Here is an 18301-nt window from a genome sequence, read left to right as displayed (position 1 = left end):
CTAAGTATAAATAAGTGCCAAGGAGGACCTATGAAGCGATAAAAAGCGGAACGGCTCCAAAGAAGTAGTTTTGCGAGCCCGTTAAAGAGGCGAACAACACATCAGCTGACAGAGGCCGCACATTGTCTTGGCCGCCTCGCGTTTCTCCTCCTCACGCTCACCCCGGTGCTCGTGCGTCACAGGTAACCCGTGGCAGGATGTGTTATTAATGGCACACGTGTTAGGAGTGCAGGGAAGGCGTGGGGGGTCGTGACAACAACGCTATCGAGAGGTTTAGTCTGGCTGGGTGCGCGGGATGACACATGGATGGCTGGGAACTGCTGATTGTTCTCCTTTCCTCCTTCTTCCCTTCTTCTTCTTCTCCTTCTTTGGGAATTTGTCGAGTTTCCTCATGAAGGTGTTGGTCTCCACCCCCGTAATGTCTCTGATGTAGGCTTGGAGGGAGTTATAGAGACGTGCCCTCCCTTGATATGCTGTTGTATTGGAGGGACCCTAATATCAACCTCTCTCTTGATTTTGATGCGTAATGCGTAGGGCACCTCTTCTTCTTCTTTTGACCTGTGACGCTTTGTATCGCTTCTTAGGTCCTCCTCCTTTCGTTCCTATCCTATTAGGTGCATAACACGCTCTCTCTCTCTCTCTCTCTCTCTCTCTGATGGTAGGGGGGACTGGGCACATTTTCTACCAGTTCTTAATCCCCCTGGCTTTGTGCATTTTATTGGTTATGTCTTGGCTAGTGTGATCTGCCCCTCGACTATTTTCCAGGCATACTTACTTCCCAGAGAGAGATGAAAACTGCAGGGTCTGTAGTGCAAAAGGTTCTTATTTTATACCCCATTAATCTGGCACCATTCTGTTCTTCTTTCAGTGGAGTAGGTATATATAATCTATATCTTGTGAGTGTGTTCCAGCAGTCTATTTTATCTTCCCCTTGCTGGTCCGGTGTTTTAATATAAGCCATAAATGTTCTTTGTGCTCCCTCTAGTTTTGTTTGTGAAGAACCCTTAGTCGGGAGCAGTAATCTATATGTGGGGTTATTATGGCTTTCCAGAGAGTGATGAGAACTGTTAGGTCTCTAGTGTGAAAGGTTCTTGATTTATACCCCATTAATTGTCCACACTTTGCTACAGTTTTCTCTCTCTGGGTATCAAAGGTTGCATTGCTGGATAGGGTCACTCCCAGGTCCTTAATGTGTGATGCGGTAGTGATGGCTGTACCTTTTGGGCCTATGTAAGGTGTGTCTAGTCCTTTATTGTTTCCAAACTTAATTACTACGAATTTTTCATCATTAAAAGTCATGTTACAACTTTCTGCCCATATGTATACTTTTTTTGTGGATCTTTTGTAGTTCCATCATGTCTTGAGTAGGCTAGTACTTATGGGTTGAAAGATTATGATATAAATCAACAAGGAATGACGTCACTTCGTTCTGTAGAAAGTCTCATTAGTAAGGAAATATATATGAATTTTCTGAGTCTAGACCTATAGTAACTGTTTGGGATTTGTCAGGTTAGGTTAGGTTAACTGGAGGGCGGTACGGGACTCAATAAGTGTCACATAAACAATCCTGCCTATGCCACCACTGGGCTAAGGGACATTCACTAACAGCCCCCTAAAACTGAAGTCTAAAGAGGCAACAATAACCTCAGCCTAAAAAAACATAGGAAAAAACGTCCATAGGCGCCACAGACAAGCTAGTAAATTTTTCTCAATTCTCAAAGTACCCGGAATTTTACAGCCCTCATTGGGGATATCACTGTCATTTATAAGGTCGGTATTATTTGTGAGGAGCAGGTCCCATATATTGTTTCTCCTTGTGTTGGCTTGTACGTATTTGGCGGGACAGATGCAGGGTTCCCATAAACTCATTGAGTAATTCTCCTTTCCTGGTGTTTCTTCCTGCTTTCATAGTGCCGTGTTGAGTCCAGGTACAGTATGGGAGGTTGAACTCTCCTCTGATCATTGTTTATCAGGTGTGGGTAGCAATTTGTGGAAAGCTTATCGCATCTCAGGTTTCTCATTCCATGGGGAGAACTATCTAGTGGGAAATAGACTGTTGCTATATTGATCACCCTGCTGTCAACAGTCATTTCTAGTACAGTTCTGTCGCATACACCACTGGAGTGAGTCAGGAGTGTTTTGCAGGGGATTGCTTCAAGGATGTAGATTCTGACCCCCGTGTGTATGGCCTTCCCTGTCTTAATTTCTGGGTCTAGGATTTAAGAGTTAGGTGGGTCTCTGATGTAGATAGTATAGTTGGTGTCTCAGCAACAAGGTTTTCCAGGAAGGGTATTTTGTATTGGTTGCTTCTAGGGTGGAGACCTTGAATATTTGTGTAGATTAGTGACATGTTGGGTATATGGGTGTTGATCTTCCACATGGGTGAGCTGGCTTTACTTGCTACGCTTTGCTTTACATTTACATTACTCTTCAGTGCCCTGTGTGTGTGTGTGTGTGTGTGTGTTGCTGGTGAAGACTGTTCCAGGTGTTGTGAGTCTGCCTTGTTGCTGAGTTATTATCCTTTATTCCTTGCCGTCTGGCCTTGGCTCGGCGTGTCATCAGAGGGTGATGCCCAGAGCTAAAGAGAAGGGCCTGGGTAGCACCAGTACTTTTTCTGTATGGTAATTACAAAGACCAAGGACATACCTATAGTAGTTTTTAATTTTTTTTTATCAGAAATCTTACAAACAAATGACAGTAATGGTATTACTAAAGATTTGAAGTAGGTAATACTGCAACTATAAGGTCTACTCTTAGGTATCCATTTCTAAGCATTTTCAACCCCATCAATAGGCTCAGCTAATTAGCAATGTCAGGAATGAGTTTTGAAATTTTTCAGACTTCCAATCATCTGGGAGGCATCAAGAGTGGTGGTGGTGGTGATGCTGGTGAGGGTGGCAGCAGCATTGTGAGTGGCAGTGAGCAGTGGTTCTCGTCCCTGGCCCATCATCATCAGCAGCAGCAGCAGCACTAACCAGCCAGCCATGAAGGAGGAACACGAGGAGGAGCGGGAGGTGCTGCAGTCCATCTACGAGGGAGACGAGAACTACTCCATGATCAATGACTCAACCTTTCAGTATAAGGTAAGGGTGTTCACCACTTACATCGAACCTCCATTTAACCCGGTAGCAGCGATGGGACAAATTTGTGGCTTTACCTCGTACCAGCGACGGGCCAAATTCTTGCCTTGACATGAACCTCCAAAAATAGAGGCTACATAAACGGATCACAAATGCGTTGATACATATAATGGTTTGCGTGGGTGATGATTTTTTGTCATAAATTCGCTTAGAGGGGCCTTTTAAGAAACATGATCCCCGCAGCTACCGGGTTAAAGACTCAATTTGTTCCACTCATCCACCACCTTGTTCACTTAGAGGAGGTGGTACTGTAGTCAACTCTGGAGCATTCATTCTTCTGTATTTTTTCCTGTTGTATCCTACATTTGTGCTTTACTCAATAACACATACAGTAATTGAAACACTATTTTTTCCCCTCTAAATATTTCCTCATGAACTAGAATTTATCAAACTTCTACCCATTACTGTATGTTTGGTTTTTAATACAAGTACTTCATCTAAATTGTCCTTATTAGTCCCCTTTATCCATTTAAAAACCTCAATTAAATCCCCATGCAATCTCCATCTTCCCAAAGAATGTAGGTTAAGTTTTTTAGTCTAGTCTTTTTTTAGTTTGTTGTTCAGTGGTGTACAGTAACATGTGTCCTTCCTTGTGTGTGTGTGTGTGTGTGTGTGTGGCTGCAGTATGGCGAGGAGGGCCACAACAGGTCCTTCCTGGTGGAGATCAGCTGGGGGCCTGAGTACCCTGACCAGACGCCCACCATCACCCTCGACCTCTTCTACAACAAACACCTGTGAGTATGAGGAACCTGCAGCCACGCATGTCCTCTGTTAACCCGTCCACTGCGATTGGCATGGATTTGGCCTTCACTGGTAGCATGGTAACATACACTCCCAGGTCTTTCTCTGCCTCTGTGGTGGATAGTGGAGTGTTTCCCATGTGGTATTGGTGTGATGGATATCCCTTCTCTGGTAGCCTGGTAACATACACTCCCAGGTCTTTCTCTGCCTCTGTGGTGGATAGTGGAGTGTTTCCCATGTGGTATTGGTATGCAGGATATCCCCTCTCAAAGTGCATGACTTTACATTTTTCTTCAGTGAATTGTAGCAGCCACTTTTTGTTCCATTCCTGTAGCTTGGTGATGTCTTCTTGTAGGAAATCCACAGTCAAGGGGTTACTTTGATGTGATAGCTTGCAGAGAATGTGAATCCAGTACAGGAGACCCTTCATTTAGTGTGTTTCTTCACGATTTCTTTATAACATGCCCTTGAACTGACTCCTTTGCACACACACAGAAGCCCCACCAGTCCCAAGTCAGTAAAGCTCATTGGAATAACACCTCCATCCTGCTTGAATTTCTTGGTTACCTATCATGTTAAATAGGTGTACTGTAGTTAGAAATTGACTTGCACCACAGAAGCAACCATCCCTAACCAAGGCTATTCAGACACCAATTTGGGCTCTTCAAACAAGGGATGAATGGACAGGCTGAGTGACCTAACGTGCATGTATTTACCTAGTTGTAATTTTACAGGGCCTGGGCTTACGCTCGTGTGGTCCTGTCTCCATATCTATAATTATCCAACTTTTCCTTGAAGCTCTGCACACTCTTCGCCAATACTATTTCTTCACTTAGTCTGTTCCAAACCTCTATATTTCTTTGTGGGAGCTATATATGTGTGTGCGTGTGTGTGTGTGTGTGGGAGGAAGGGTGAGGCCATGAGCATCTTCCTAAACCAAGATGATCCAGAGGGAAGTAATTTTATTTATTTATTTATTATTTTTCAGATTGCCGTCAGTGAAAGAGAAGATCACGGCAGAGCTACAGAAACAGGCGGAGGTCAACCTTGGTATGAGCATGACCTTCACTCTCTTTGAATGGCTGAAGGAGGCCAAGGATGAGCTTCTCGAGGCCCAGCCCGAGGAGGCGGCCCTTCCAGGCGTGTCTCAAGTGATCGGTGATGTGGGGAGGTTATCGGTGGATGATGCGAGTGAGGTAACAACTGGCATCATTTCATTTCCTTTATTTTTCAGTTTTGTAAATAGATATACATTGTTTGTCCCTTACCTTCCCTAACCTGTTTTTCCTCCATTCTCTCTCTCTCTCTCTCTCTCTCTCTCTCTCATACACTTTTTGTTTATTTTTTCCCTTTCCTTCTTTTCCCTTCCCAGTGCCCCAAGTGGCAATAATCATCACTAGTCATTTTTACTCCACTTCAGGATGTCTGCATTTCCTGAGGCTCCCTGTAAATGTCATGTAAATTCTAGTTTTTAGCAATTATTATGTGAAGGAGCTATGTAGTGATGCCTCTGGTTTGTAATGATACTATTAATGTTTTCACCTTGATATATTTGTTCCACCAGGGCAAGAAGGAGAAGAAAGAGCAGTTAACAAAGGCTCAGAAGCGGCGGCTGTGGGACCGCCAGAATGCCGCCGGGGAGCGAGCGCGCGGCTACAACTGGGTGGACATTGTCAAGCACCTCTCACAGACCGGCGGCTCCAAGAATGACGGATAGCACCAACCCTCAAGGTGGAAGCTCCTGCCATCCTCATCGACACTTGGCGTAAATCAACATGAATGTCATGAACAGATAGGCACAATTAAAAATAGGCATTTTTATTTCATCTTCACAAAAGTATTTAACAAGGTTTACATGCTCTTAACTTACTACTGCCAGACTATATCACCTGGTGCCTTGGTGTGTGTGTGTGTGTGTGTGCATATGACTTGAGTGACTGGTACAAGTGCAGGTTTGTCATTGAAAGTCAAAATTCTTAGTCAGTGGGAAGAGTGAGGTGACTCGCTTCATTTTCCGTATTAGTCTTTTGTCTTCCAGTGTAGGAAAGTAAGTTTTCATTGTGCTTCTACATTTCATACAATGCTAGCATAGTTACATCTTATGTAGCCTTAATATATAAAATTGAACCTGGGTCCTCCAGGACACTGCACTCACATGCTGACCACTCACCTAACACCTGTGTCTATATCTATACATAGCTGAGTGGCCAACTGCCAGCCTGCACCACAAACAGGCTGGGGCTGACCAACATGTCCCACCATGAAAGCCTACCGGCACTATAGGCCAAATGTAATATATATATATATGGTGCAGTGGTTACCGTGCCTAACTATAAATCTCTGCCTGGGCAGTCATAGTGCAGCCCACCTGCTGGTGTTCATCTTCCCTTTCAGGCAGGTTGACCTGGGGAAGGTAAACTGTGATAACCCAGATGTTGCCCTGACCCTGTGTCCTGGGGTGATGGGTTCTCTTCCACCACAGGCGCAAGGGTTAATGGTGTGCATCTGAGCACCAAGGTCACTTGCAGCTATAGTGTTGGCTCCCAATTGCCCTTACCTTCGTATTTTTTTGAAATAGTAAGGTAAATGTAAGGTTGGGGGCGTGTGCTACAACTGTGCTTGGCCTCGGTACTGTCACATTGGCCCTTGAGTCTGTGGTGGGTAAGAACCCATCACTCCGGGACACACGGCCAGTGTGACATCCAGGGTACCACAGTTTATCTTCTCTGGGTTTCCCCAGGTACCTATTTATTATAGCTGGGAGTTATTGCTGATAACAAAATCGGGTTATCGGTCATCCGCTACCTATTTAAATATATATCGGTATCTTCGTTACTTTTGTAACCAAACTAGCGATAATTGCTACTTTTTTCCGCCTCAGAAAAAAAAAAACGTTGTCTCCTCCCAACTGCGCATGTGTGGCCCGGGCGCCCAGTGTTGTATGAAAAAAACTGGGGGTATGAAATATCTTCAGTGAAGATATTTCATACTTAGATCATCAACATTAAAACATTAGGTTATTTTTTTTTATGATTATTCACTGCCTCAAATTTGATATTCCATATTCGTTTGTGAGCATGCCATGGTGATGAAGGTCTATCTCCTATATTTGTGTCTCTAGTTAACGAAGATTGGTTATCACCGATAAGGTTTTCCATCATCAGTTGTCGGTTATCGGGAATAAGATTTTCTGTTATCGTGCCCAGCTATGCTATTTATCAACCAGCCCAAAAGGAATCATGAACAGCGGGGTAAACTGCATGGACTGCCCACGCCGGGATTAAAACCAAGGCTTGTGGTCATAGCTTGGCACACTGACCACTGCACCACAGCTGTCACTGGACTTGACTGAAATGAAGGTCGGGATACACCATTTTTAGGATTTTTCTCAAAATAACAGTAATGAAGCCTACACGGGTGTGGCCTGATGCTGTGTGTGTGTATGTGTGTGTGTGTGTGTGTATTGCACATTTGTGTATATACAATGCAAAGTCTAACAGATTGTTCCTGTAAATTACTGTTCTGTGTACATGGCAGTTTCTTATCAGTTCCCCTCGGTGCATCCCTGCAAGGCACAGCCAGAAACGATGTATTTATCTCAGTCACCCGCCGCTGTAGCCCTGAATCTCAAAGCGGTTGATTCTGGCCGAGTGATGCACACAGACAATAATGACATACACCACCATCAACATGTACTACATAGATTTTAGGTTGACTGAACTCTGCAATATTTTTTATTTTTTTTGTCTTTATATATATGTGATGCCATTAGATAGAAATATTTATACCTCTTAGCAATAAAAGGTATTGTATCCCAAAACCCTGACTAATGCCACAAGTCTCCCATGAATAAAAAAAAATCACATGTTTTCTGCAACTTAGAGAAACTGTTTCATTATTTGAGCTCCATGTAAAAAAAAATATCTGGCTTAGGAATACTTTCACAGCACAAGCTCATCTTGCTGACAGCTGACCGGTCTGTGCTGTGGCATTAACACACCTCCGCACCATTCCATCCTCACACAGGAAAACAAGGTGTGGAAATTCTGTAATAAAAAAAGGATCATTTAGCTGGCAGGGGTGTTGTGGGCAGCAGGTTAAGCATCACAACTCCTTCATTGCTCTCCACACAAGGCTCTTTTCCTTCAATGCAAAAGTGTTTGGCTGCTGAGTCTGTCCTGGACACAAACAGAGCAGCCGAGCGAACAAACTGATGATTTTGACAAGAGACATTCCAGGGTTTTTAGCAAGCAATATAAGCATCCACACACACTCACGGTTGCTTATATTGGGTTCTGGATGCGCGGCACGAACAGCTTGTTGGCCTTGGTGCCCATCTTGACCCACTGCCTCTTCTGGACCTGTGTCATGAACTTGAGGTCGCGGTGTTTCCTGCAAAATACACACAAGCATGAGCACTGTTATATTTTTTTTAATTAGTATTATTTATATAAGGAAAGGAGGCAGCTCAAGGGCACACACAGAAGGAGAGGAAACAAAGCTCAAAGTGGTACTGCAAAAGAGAGAGAGAGAGAGAGATATTAAGAAGGATTAAGAAGAAAAAATATATATGTATAGGCAGGAGAAAACAGCAAGAGGAGGAAGAAAAATAAGATAACGAAAAAAAGGAAGAAAACAATGTAGAATAGGAAGACAAAAAAAGTAAAGAAAGAATGCATAAAGGAATGAGGGGGAGAGAAAATGAAAAGCAAGAGAATAAAAAGGATGGGAAGGAAACAAGAGGAAAAGGAAAAAAAAATAAGATAAAGAAAATAAAAAAATATGCATAGGATGAGGAAAAAACAATAAGGAAAGAATGCATACAAGAACGAGAGAGTGAAAGAGAGAGAGAGAGAGAGAGAGCGCATCCCGTGTCCTCGTGGCCCCCCTCACCTGACCACGTCCGTCCTGGTGGCGCCGGTCCAGCCCAGCATCTTGTACCTGGCCATCACGCTGTGGAAGGCGACGCCCGGCTTCCGCTTCAGCACAACGGCACTGCTGCGGTTGGGATCCAGCTTTTGCCTGATGAGAGAAGTTTGAGAGAAGTTAGCCTCTGAAAACGTCCCTCACTTAGCCTTAAATCTTCTCCCAGTCTCTGAAAAATTTAATGTGCCCCAAAAAAACATCAGCCAGCCAATCACCCTCAACCACCCTCACCCATGCTTTCCACACCCTCCCCTCCCCACCCCTTGCACTCATTCTTTACACACATCCAAACCACAGCTGTACCACACACTCTACCTCACACCACACCACCCTCACACATCCTTTTGACCCCCTCCTTACTCCAACACCCTCACTCAGCCTCTCCACATGTTCAAACCACACCTCCTCACCCAGCCTCTCAACATGTTCAAACCACACCTTTTCTCTTTCCACACATGCCCAACCCTCCTCAGTCTTCCCTCAAAACTGGTGCGTCCACTCACCGGTAATATCTGGCCAGGGAGCGGTGGCCCACGGTGGCTCCCGAGGGCAGCACCAACTGGTAGCTGTCTCCGGAGAGCACTGTGTCCTTCACCTCATCGTCGGGGGACACCTCCTCGCCTGAAGCCAGAAAACACCATTAATAGAACACTCAGGTACAGACCCACAGGAAAGAGTACCATCAAGAACACTGTGAACACCATCAGTAGGAGGACATTCAAGTAAAGACCCACAGGAAAAAGTAACATTAAAAACTGGCAATAATCAAGTATTTAGCCAACACCTGAAGCCAGAAAACACCACTAACAGGAGGCCACTCAGGTACAGACCCACAGGAAAGTAGCATTAACCCCTTGACTGTGAATTTCCTACAAGAAGACCTCACCAAGCTACAGGAATGGAGCAACAAGTGGCTGCTACAACTTAATAAAGAAAAATGTAAAGTCCTGCACCTTGGGAGGGGATATCCAGCATACCAATACCACATGGGAAACACTCCACTATCCACCACAGAGGCAGAGAAAGACCTGGGAGTTTACGTTACCAGGCTACCAGTGAAAGCCAAATACATGCCAATCGCAGCAGACGGGTTAAGAACACGCAACAATCAGTATCAACTTGAATTTCACATGGAATAAAAATGGTGCCTGTGAAGAATTTGGCCTCACCCTCCTATTCTACGGCTCTGGTTTAAGTCATAGGAAGGCAATTCTAACAGGGAAAAGGATGAAAGAATGAAGATAGCCTTGCACTAGGAGGTTGGACAGTAGGTTAGGTTAGGGATGAAAGAATGAAGATAGCCTTTCACTAGGAGGTTGGACAGTAAGTTAGGTTAGGTTAAGGATGAAAGAATGAAGATAGCCTTGCAATAGGAGGTTGGACAGTAGAGGGACGAGCATGAGCCAAGACAAGCGAAAAAAACAGACCTGCATCGGGGTAGGAGGCAGAGTAGTCATAAAACTCGGCAAACTCCACCAGACTGTCGCCCTCCAGCACCATCTTGCCGTGGCGCTTGTCATTCATGTGTTTGCGCACAGAGTCAAGCGTCGGACATCGCTTGGCCGACCACTTGCATGACAGACACTCAAACCCACACCCGATCTAGAGAAAATGTGGTAGCAACGATAAGACTTGAATTACCTAAGATCTGTTACCCACACCTGACCTGCAAGGAATGTGGCTTATTGAATTACCTAAGATTTGTCACCCACACCTGACCTGCAAGGAATGTGGCTTATTGAATTACCTAAGATTTGTTACCCACACCTGACCTGCAAGGAATGTGGCTTATTGAATTACCTAAGATTTGTTACCCACACCTGACCTGCAAGGAATGTGGCTTATTGAATTACCTAAGATTTGTCACCCACACCTGACCTGCAAGGAATGTATGGCAGCAATGACTGGTTGGCTGTTGGGCTATCTTTAACCTGTTCAAACACTATACACAAGTTCATGTTCAAATTAACACACACACATGCACAAACACACACTCCCCTTCTCCCTCTCCTATGCTCCTAAATATTGCAGCTATCCTGACCAGTACACAAAGACACACACATTCACCTTCAGATCAACAATACACACACACACACACACACACTTATTTAGGTACCAAGGTTAATTTAATAACAAAAGATCGTAGCTTACACAAACACAAAGCAGGAGCAGTTAATATTTTGTTGTCAAATAAACACACACACACACACACACACACACACACACACACACACACACACACACACACACACACACACATATAATTACAGATACGGAGACGGGACCACACGAGCATAAGCCCAGGCCCTGTAAAATTACAACTAGGTAAATACACTTAAATACACACATATATAAACACTTGGAAAGAATGAAAAGAAGTGGTGGTGAAGGTAAAAAGCGTATGGAACTTAAAGGAAAAACTGGACGACTATAGATATGGAGACAGGACCAGACAAATATACCTCAGGCCCTCCATGCTGCAACTAGGAAAACACACACACACACACACACACCTTCTCGCCCAGGTAGGTGACAAGTCCTGGCACATCGACGCAGAACTCCAGGTCGGGGATGAAGAATGAGTGCACCTCCATCATGTGGTGAAGCTCGTCCTCCACAGTCTCGGCGTGGTGTGGGCAGAACAGGCAGTCAAGGAGCTCCACCGCGTCGCCCTCCCACTCGTCGCTGTCCACCTCTTCCACCTACAACACAAGCAGCAGACTCTGAATCCATAAATATAAGTACCATCACCACACTTTTTCATTTTTTTACGGTACAGGAAACGGCTAAGGGATAAAAAATATAAGAAAAACGAAAAAGCCTGAAGGATACACACACACACACACACACACCTCTCAGCCACCTACCCATCCTCAACACTTCCATTACTATACTAAGACTCTTGATCTAAAAGTCTTATTAAGTTATTCCTGCATCTATTTAACCCAGTAGCAATGACGGGCCAAATTTGTGGCTTTACCGTGTAGCAGCGACGGGCCAAATTTGTGGCTTTACCGTGTAGCAGCGACGGGCCAAATTTGTGCTATGATTTTAACCCCCAAAAATAGATGATACATAATCTGATCACAAATGCTTTGATATATATTATGAAATGGTTCGTGTGAGGGGTGATTTTTTCTCATTTTTCTCGCTTAGAGGGACCATTAAGAAACATGATCCCCGCTGCTACCACCCGGTTAATACGAGATCAGTACCAAAGGAATTCATGCTAAATAGAGGGTTTATTTCAGTGGGATTCTTTGATTTGGGATTGGTGAGGCTTTTCATTTTCATCTTCATCATCATCCTCGTTAGACTCTTCTTCCTCCACCTGAGTTTAATGTCCAATGGTTTTCTTACCTTAGTTTAAATTCTCACACAAGACAAGAGTTTCCCTTCCTCCTTACCTAAATGTCTTCATCATCATCATTAGACTCTTCTTCCTCCACCTGAGTTTAATGTCCAAGTTTTTTTCCCTCAGTTTAAGTTCTCCCACAAGACAAGAGTTTCCCCTCCTCTTCATCTTAATTTTCAACGTTTTCCCTCAGTTTAAGTTCCCTCACAAGACAAGAGTTTCCCCTCCTCTTCACCTTAATTTTCAACATTTTTCCCTTAGTTTAAGTTCCCTCACAAGACAAGAGTTTCCCCTCCTCTTCACCTTAATTTCCAATGTTTTCCCTTAGTTTAAGTTCCCTCACAAGACAAGAGTTTCCCCTCCTCTTCACCTTAATTTCCAACATTTTTCCCTTAGTTTAAGTTCCCTCACAAGACAAGGGTTTCCCCTCCTCTTCACTTTAATTTCCAACAGTTTTCCCTTAGTTTAAGTTCTCACAAGACAAGAGTTTCCCCTCCTCTTCACCTTAATTTCCAACATTTTTCCATTAGTTTAAGTTCTCACAAGACAAGAGTCTCCCCTTCTCTTCACCTTAATTTCCAACGTTTTCCCTTAGTTTAAGTTCCCTCACAAGACAAGAGTTTCCCCTCCTCCTTACCTCAACGTCTTCATCATCATCATCGTCCTCGGAGTCTTCCTCCTCCACCGGCGCCGACACTTTCCTCTGGTGCTTGCGGTTCTTCTTATTATTGGATTCTGGAAATATAGAGGGCGAGAAATGTAAACAAGACCACACCAGTAAACATCCTCAAGCCTTGTCAACTTGCCAGGATAAACCACTAACTCTCCTGTTCATTTACCCTTCAGTTTGATTAATTAGAATGTGAAATGTACTCAGAGAGAGGTGGGGAGGCTAACTACAGTATTCTGGACTTCACCAATTGCAAAGAGGAGAAATTAAAGACTTCCAGAGACTCAGAAGTGTTTGTCGCAAGTTGGCTGAGAAGGGGAAGGTCAACTATGGTATTCTGGACCTCCTAAATGACAAAGAAGAGAAATTAGAAGACTTGTGAAGACTCAGAGATGTTTGTCGCAAGCTGGCTAAGAAGGGGAAGGTCAACTATGGCATTCTGGACCTCCTAAATGACAAAGAAGAGAAATTAGAAGACTTATGAAGACTCGGGAGATGTTTGTCGCAAGTTGGCTGAGAAGGAGAAGGTTAACTAAGGTATTATGTTCCTCACTAATGACAAAGAAGAGAAAGACTTGTGGAGAGGCTAATATGGGGAGGGTCAACTATGGTCTTCTGGACGTCACAAATGGAAAAGGAGAGAAATTAGAAGACTCGTAAAAACTCAAAGATGATTGTCGCAAGTTGGCTGAGAAGGGGAAAGTCAACTATGGAATTCTGGACCTCCTAAAACAAAGAAGAGAAATTAAAAGACTCGTGAAAACTCAGAGATGTTTGTCGCAAGTTAATTAAGGTATTATGGACCCCACTAATGACAAAGGAGAGAAAGACTTGTGGAGAGGCAAAGATGGGGAGGGTCAACTATGGTATTCTGAACGTCACAAATGGCAAAGAAGGGAAATTAGAAGACTTGTGGAGACTCAGATGTTTGTGCTCACCCTCAAAGTTGGCCACCACCACCTCCATGTGCTTCTTAGACTTGATGTGGTTGTCGTAAGCGTTCTGGTTGGCGAAGGTCTTCTTGCACGGCCGGCACGGAATCTTACTCTTGGAACCGTCCTCCGCCTGTCAAAGTGTGTTAATGCATTGGACTGGGCAGAGGTTGTACAAGAAGAAAATAATAATGATAATAATAATATTGTAAAGGACTGAGTAGAGGTTGTACGGAAAGAAGAAAATAAGTGGACCAGGGCCTAAGGGGGATGTTTATTACTTCTGAAAATATATGAGAAATTAATCTGCAAATAAAGGGTCCTAAATACTTAATGGTTTTGTGCACACATTTTGATATTTGATTCTTGCTTATCTTATTTTCTTTATACCTTCTTTACCCACACACATCTTTATCTTTTTATATATTTTTTAGTAATTTCACTGTTTAAATCAAATCTTTAACCCGGTAGCTGTGGGGATCATGTTTCTTAAAGGCCCTTCTAAGCAAGTATAATGAGAAAAGATCATCACTCACGCAAACCATTTCATAATATATATGAACGCACTTGTGATCAGTTTATGCATCATCTATTTTGGGGGGTTAATATCATGGCAAAAATTTGTCCCATCGCTGGTACACGGTAAAGCCACAAATTTGGCCCATTACTGCTACCGCGTTAAAGGCATGACAAATACGTGTTCATGTTCACCGATCCTCCCCATTTCTAAGGATACATGACCTATGAATATACTCAAAAGAGGTGGTTGGAGGTTTAGTTAATTTATTTCTGAAGTAAGGAGGCAAATGGAGTGTTTAGTTTGGGAGATATCAGTTCGTACTTTTACTGAATCATAACCGAGATGTAATTCCTTCAACTGATGCTGGCTTGCAAAATATGAGTGCACAGTTCAGCTCCATATGTCCCAGAGATATTGGTTGGTACATGTATTGAAGATAACTACTTGAATTGATGGTTGGCTTATAGAATGAGAGTATATAGTACAGCTCTATATTATTACCCAGAGACATTGGTTGGGACATAAACTAAAGATAATAATAACCTGAATTGATGGCTGGATTACAAAATGAGTGTACAATTCAGTTCCATATTTCCCAAGCATTGCACAGCACCACAAGATTAACACTCACTGGGATGAAGGCAGCACTCACCTTGCCTGCCTGCTGTTGCTGAGTCTGCTGCTGCTGCTGCCCAACCCTCTCATTATAGGTCTCACGGGACACCGGCGGAAGCTCGGCCATCTTCCTCATCAGGTTGTAGCGGTGCCAGTCTGACCTGAAGTGGTCCCGCTGGCCCTCAGCCTCGGCGAAGGCCACGTGGCACGACAGGCAGGTGAAGGTGGCCGCCATAGTGGTGGTGGTGGCTCTCTTCTTGCTCACTTCAGGGCCACCAGGAAACATAAAAACATAAGTACATAGGGAGGCTGCAAGAGACCGACTGACCTACACAAGGCAGCTCCAGATTTACCCCCATTACCACCTGTCCTCCTTGGCCAGGTAGCTATCCAGTCTACTCTTAAAACAAGCTATCGTCCCCGCACTCTCTATGTAACAGCTGAGTCTCTTCCATTCCCCCACCACCCTATTACTAATAAATAGAAATACAGCAAAAAAAAAAAAATTGTGAAAGGACAAAGAAAAACAGCAATAAAGCATCCAGACACAAAAAATAAGGAACAACAAAATATGGCACAGTAAACTAATGCAACATTACACCAGAAGTCCATGTCTACTTTCCTATCTTAGAGAGTACTTCTCTGGTACCGGTAACACATGTTTCCTTAACCAAATTTCTGCCATTATGGATTTCTTGATCTTGATAAATATGTAATGTGTAGGCCATGAATCATGCAGTAATCTAAACAGGTGTCATTTCCCAAATAAAGAGTATGGAGATGAATGTCTGTAGGTGGTAAGAGCAGCCGCTAGCATTAGTAAGTTACCAATTTGACAGCAACAGCTTACCTGAAACCTCATTAACAATAAGCAGTAAACTAATCCTGCAGCAATAAGCCTGCTATTGTCATCTTAAGGTATATTATGTATGGAAGGCAGGTTTGGTTATTTCAATATATAGCTCATAACTCCAAAACTAGTGATATCTGAAGAGATCAAATGCCTGAATAAAGAAAAATGCAGCCCAGAATGACGACTCAGATATCACGATCCATCACAAAACAAGTGTCAACCCCAGAGTTTGGGTGACGCAACACTGGACCCAAACAACGCCCACGGAAACCAGGAACAAGATAATGTTATATAGCGCAGTGATAGCCAGAAAAAAATAATATATGGCCCCCAAACTGTCCCTGCCTTCCCTTGTACCAAAAGCAGGAGTGTTCTCACGTGGTGGTGAAGGTGGTGCAATGCGTCCTCCGCCTCCGCTGCACCAAGTCAGGACAACAGAAGATTCCCTCCTCCTCGCAGGGGCACACAGGACACCACTGCTTCAATATATAAGACAATTCTTCACTATAATGGACGTGGGCCAGCCGAGGACACACGTGCAAGACAGCTGACGAGGAGTAAACAAAGTGACGTGTGGGCGGTGATCTTGAACTTGATGTCACAGGTGAATTAAGATTTCTCCCCTCTCAGGGCTTTGTAACGGCAGCTCCTTGAGAAGTGTTGAAAAGGAGGACTTATTAAGAAGCGATACAAAGCGGAACAGGTCAAAATAAGAAGAATATATAAAAAAAACAGAGAGAAAAACGATGTTCTACTCGAGGCAAGACATCAATGCCTACATATTTAGCGCCACATGCTCTCCAAGAACTCTTTCACTGTCTCAATCTTGGAGGAAGGTCTCAGTCACTCGTCCACTCGTCACTCCACTCAGCCCCAGCAGCATCCACTCCTCTCATTCATCACACGCCCATCTCACCCACAAACACCTGCATCATTGTCGTTCTCTCTGTCATACTTCTAACGATTATATATATATCTTTCAACTTCTTTCTTCCCTCACCTACTTTTCCATAATATTCCAGATACACCTTTTCATGACGGATCTTTCATTCTAGAGTTCCATATCTTGTACCCGAGTCACTTAAATTTGCCTTTTCCTGACTCATGAGCTCCATGCATCACTTCTTGTCCTCTCTTATAATTTCTTCACATTACGCAACAACAGCTTCCCCTTGAATGTCATGCATGAATTATAAGGAAATACTTTGGTACCGTTTTGTCAACCTTCGTGTGCACTGACCATTGGAGTTTCTTGATTTCAAATGCTTAATCAATTCTATAATACTTAGCTTAACCATTCGTGATTACCAGTACCAATCTTTCCATTTCTATCCTTGCTTTTCAGTTTCCTTTATAAATTTAAAATACCTAAACACTCCATTAATTTTCAGTAGCAATATAACCATTTCTATCCTCGCTTTTCAGTTTCCTTCATAAATTTAAAATACCAAAACACTCCAGTAATTTCCAGTATCAATATATCCATTTGTATCCTCATCTTTCAGTTTCCTTCATAAATTTAAAATACCTAAACACTTCATTAATTTCCAGTATTAATATATCCATTTGTATCCTCATCTTTCAGTTTCCTTCATAAATTTAAAATACCTAAACACTCCATTAATTTTCAGTAGCAATATATCAATTTCTATCGATCCTCGCTTTTCAGTTTCCTTTATATAAATTTAAAATACCTAAACACTCGCAGTAATTTCCAGTATCAATATATCCATTTGTATCCTCATCTTTCAGTTTCCTTCATAAATTTAAAATACCAAAACACTCCAGTAATTTCCAGTATCAATATATCCATTTGAATCCTCATCTTTCAGTTTCCTTCATAGATTTAAAATACCTAAACACTCCATTAATTTTCAGTATCAATATATCCATTTCTATCCTCGCTTTTCAGTTTCCTTTATAAATTTAAAATACCTAAACGCAGTAATTTTCAGTATCAATATATCATTTCTATCCTCATCTTTCAGTTTCCTTCATAAATTTAAAATACCAAAACACTCCAGTAATTTTCAGTATCAATATATCCTTTTGTATCCTCATCTTTCAGTTTCCTTCATAAATTTAAAATACCTAAACACTCGCAGTAATTTTCAGTAACAATATATCCATTTGTATCCTCATCTTTCAGTTTCCTTCATAGATTTAAAATACCTAAACACTCCATTAATTTTCAGTAGCAATATATCCACTTCTATCCTCGCTTTTCAGTTTCCTTTATAAATCTAATATACCTTAACACTCCTGCTGGTCCATCTTTCATGAATATACTCAAACCTTCTAAATTCAGCTTTTGAGAGCATTACATACACTAGTCTACATACCATGGTCATGCAGGTTATCAATTATGTGGCTCAATCCCAGTGTTCACCATGCAGGGCAATTCTCATTTCACGTTTGGGCTCCTGGAAAAAATTTGCTGTCCATAACTAAAGTGATATATGGCAGTTACAATTCATGTCGGCATTATGACACACTCGCTTCTCACAACAGCTATTTCTAAAGGTCAGAGGGGATCAATTAGGTTCTAA

General features: G+C 42.8%; 2 protein-coding genes across 2 annotated transcripts; one reads left to right on the top strand and one right to left on the bottom strand.

The window, feature by feature from the left end:
- Window positions 1–42: 42 nt before the first annotated feature.
- On the top strand, window positions 43–7768 carry LOC126982723 (RWD domain-containing protein 4-like). Its single transcript, XM_050835017.1, has 5 exons — window positions 43–182; window positions 2840–3083; window positions 3765–3874; window positions 4870–5077; window positions 5446–7768. The coding sequence occupies exons 2-5, from the start codon at window positions 2985–2987 to the stop codon at window positions 5596–5598; spliced, it is 570 nt and encodes a 189-aa protein (XP_050690974.1). The 5' UTR covers window positions 43–182; window positions 2840–2984; the 3' UTR covers window positions 5599–7768.
- Window positions 5684–16362, bottom strand: LOC126982721 (cytoplasmic 60S subunit biogenesis factor ZNF622-like). The gene is made up of 10 exons (XM_050835016.1): window positions 16131–16362; window positions 14937–15163; window positions 13771–13897; window positions 12800–12897; window positions 11321–11509; window positions 10235–10409; window positions 9311–9428; window positions 8775–8903; window positions 8159–8273; window positions 5684–7927 (listed from the first exon to the last, which is right to left on the bottom strand). The coding sequence occupies exons 2-9, from the start codon at window positions 15132–15134 to the stop codon at window positions 8165–8167; spliced, it is 1143 nt and encodes a 380-aa protein (XP_050690973.1). The 5' UTR covers window positions 15135–15163; window positions 16131–16362; the 3' UTR covers window positions 5684–7927; window positions 8159–8164.
- Window positions 16363–18301: the final 1939 nt, after the last annotated feature.

Source organism: Eriocheir sinensis, chromosome 51 (assembly GCF_024679095.1).
Source record: "Eriocheir sinensis breed Jianghai 21 chromosome 51, ASM2467909v1, whole genome shotgun sequence".
Classification (NCBI taxonomy): domain Eukaryota; kingdom Metazoa; phylum Arthropoda; class Malacostraca; order Decapoda; family Varunidae; genus Eriocheir; species Eriocheir sinensis.
Note: the sequence above shows the minus strand (reverse complement) of the source record. Positions and strands in the feature narration are given on the sequence as shown.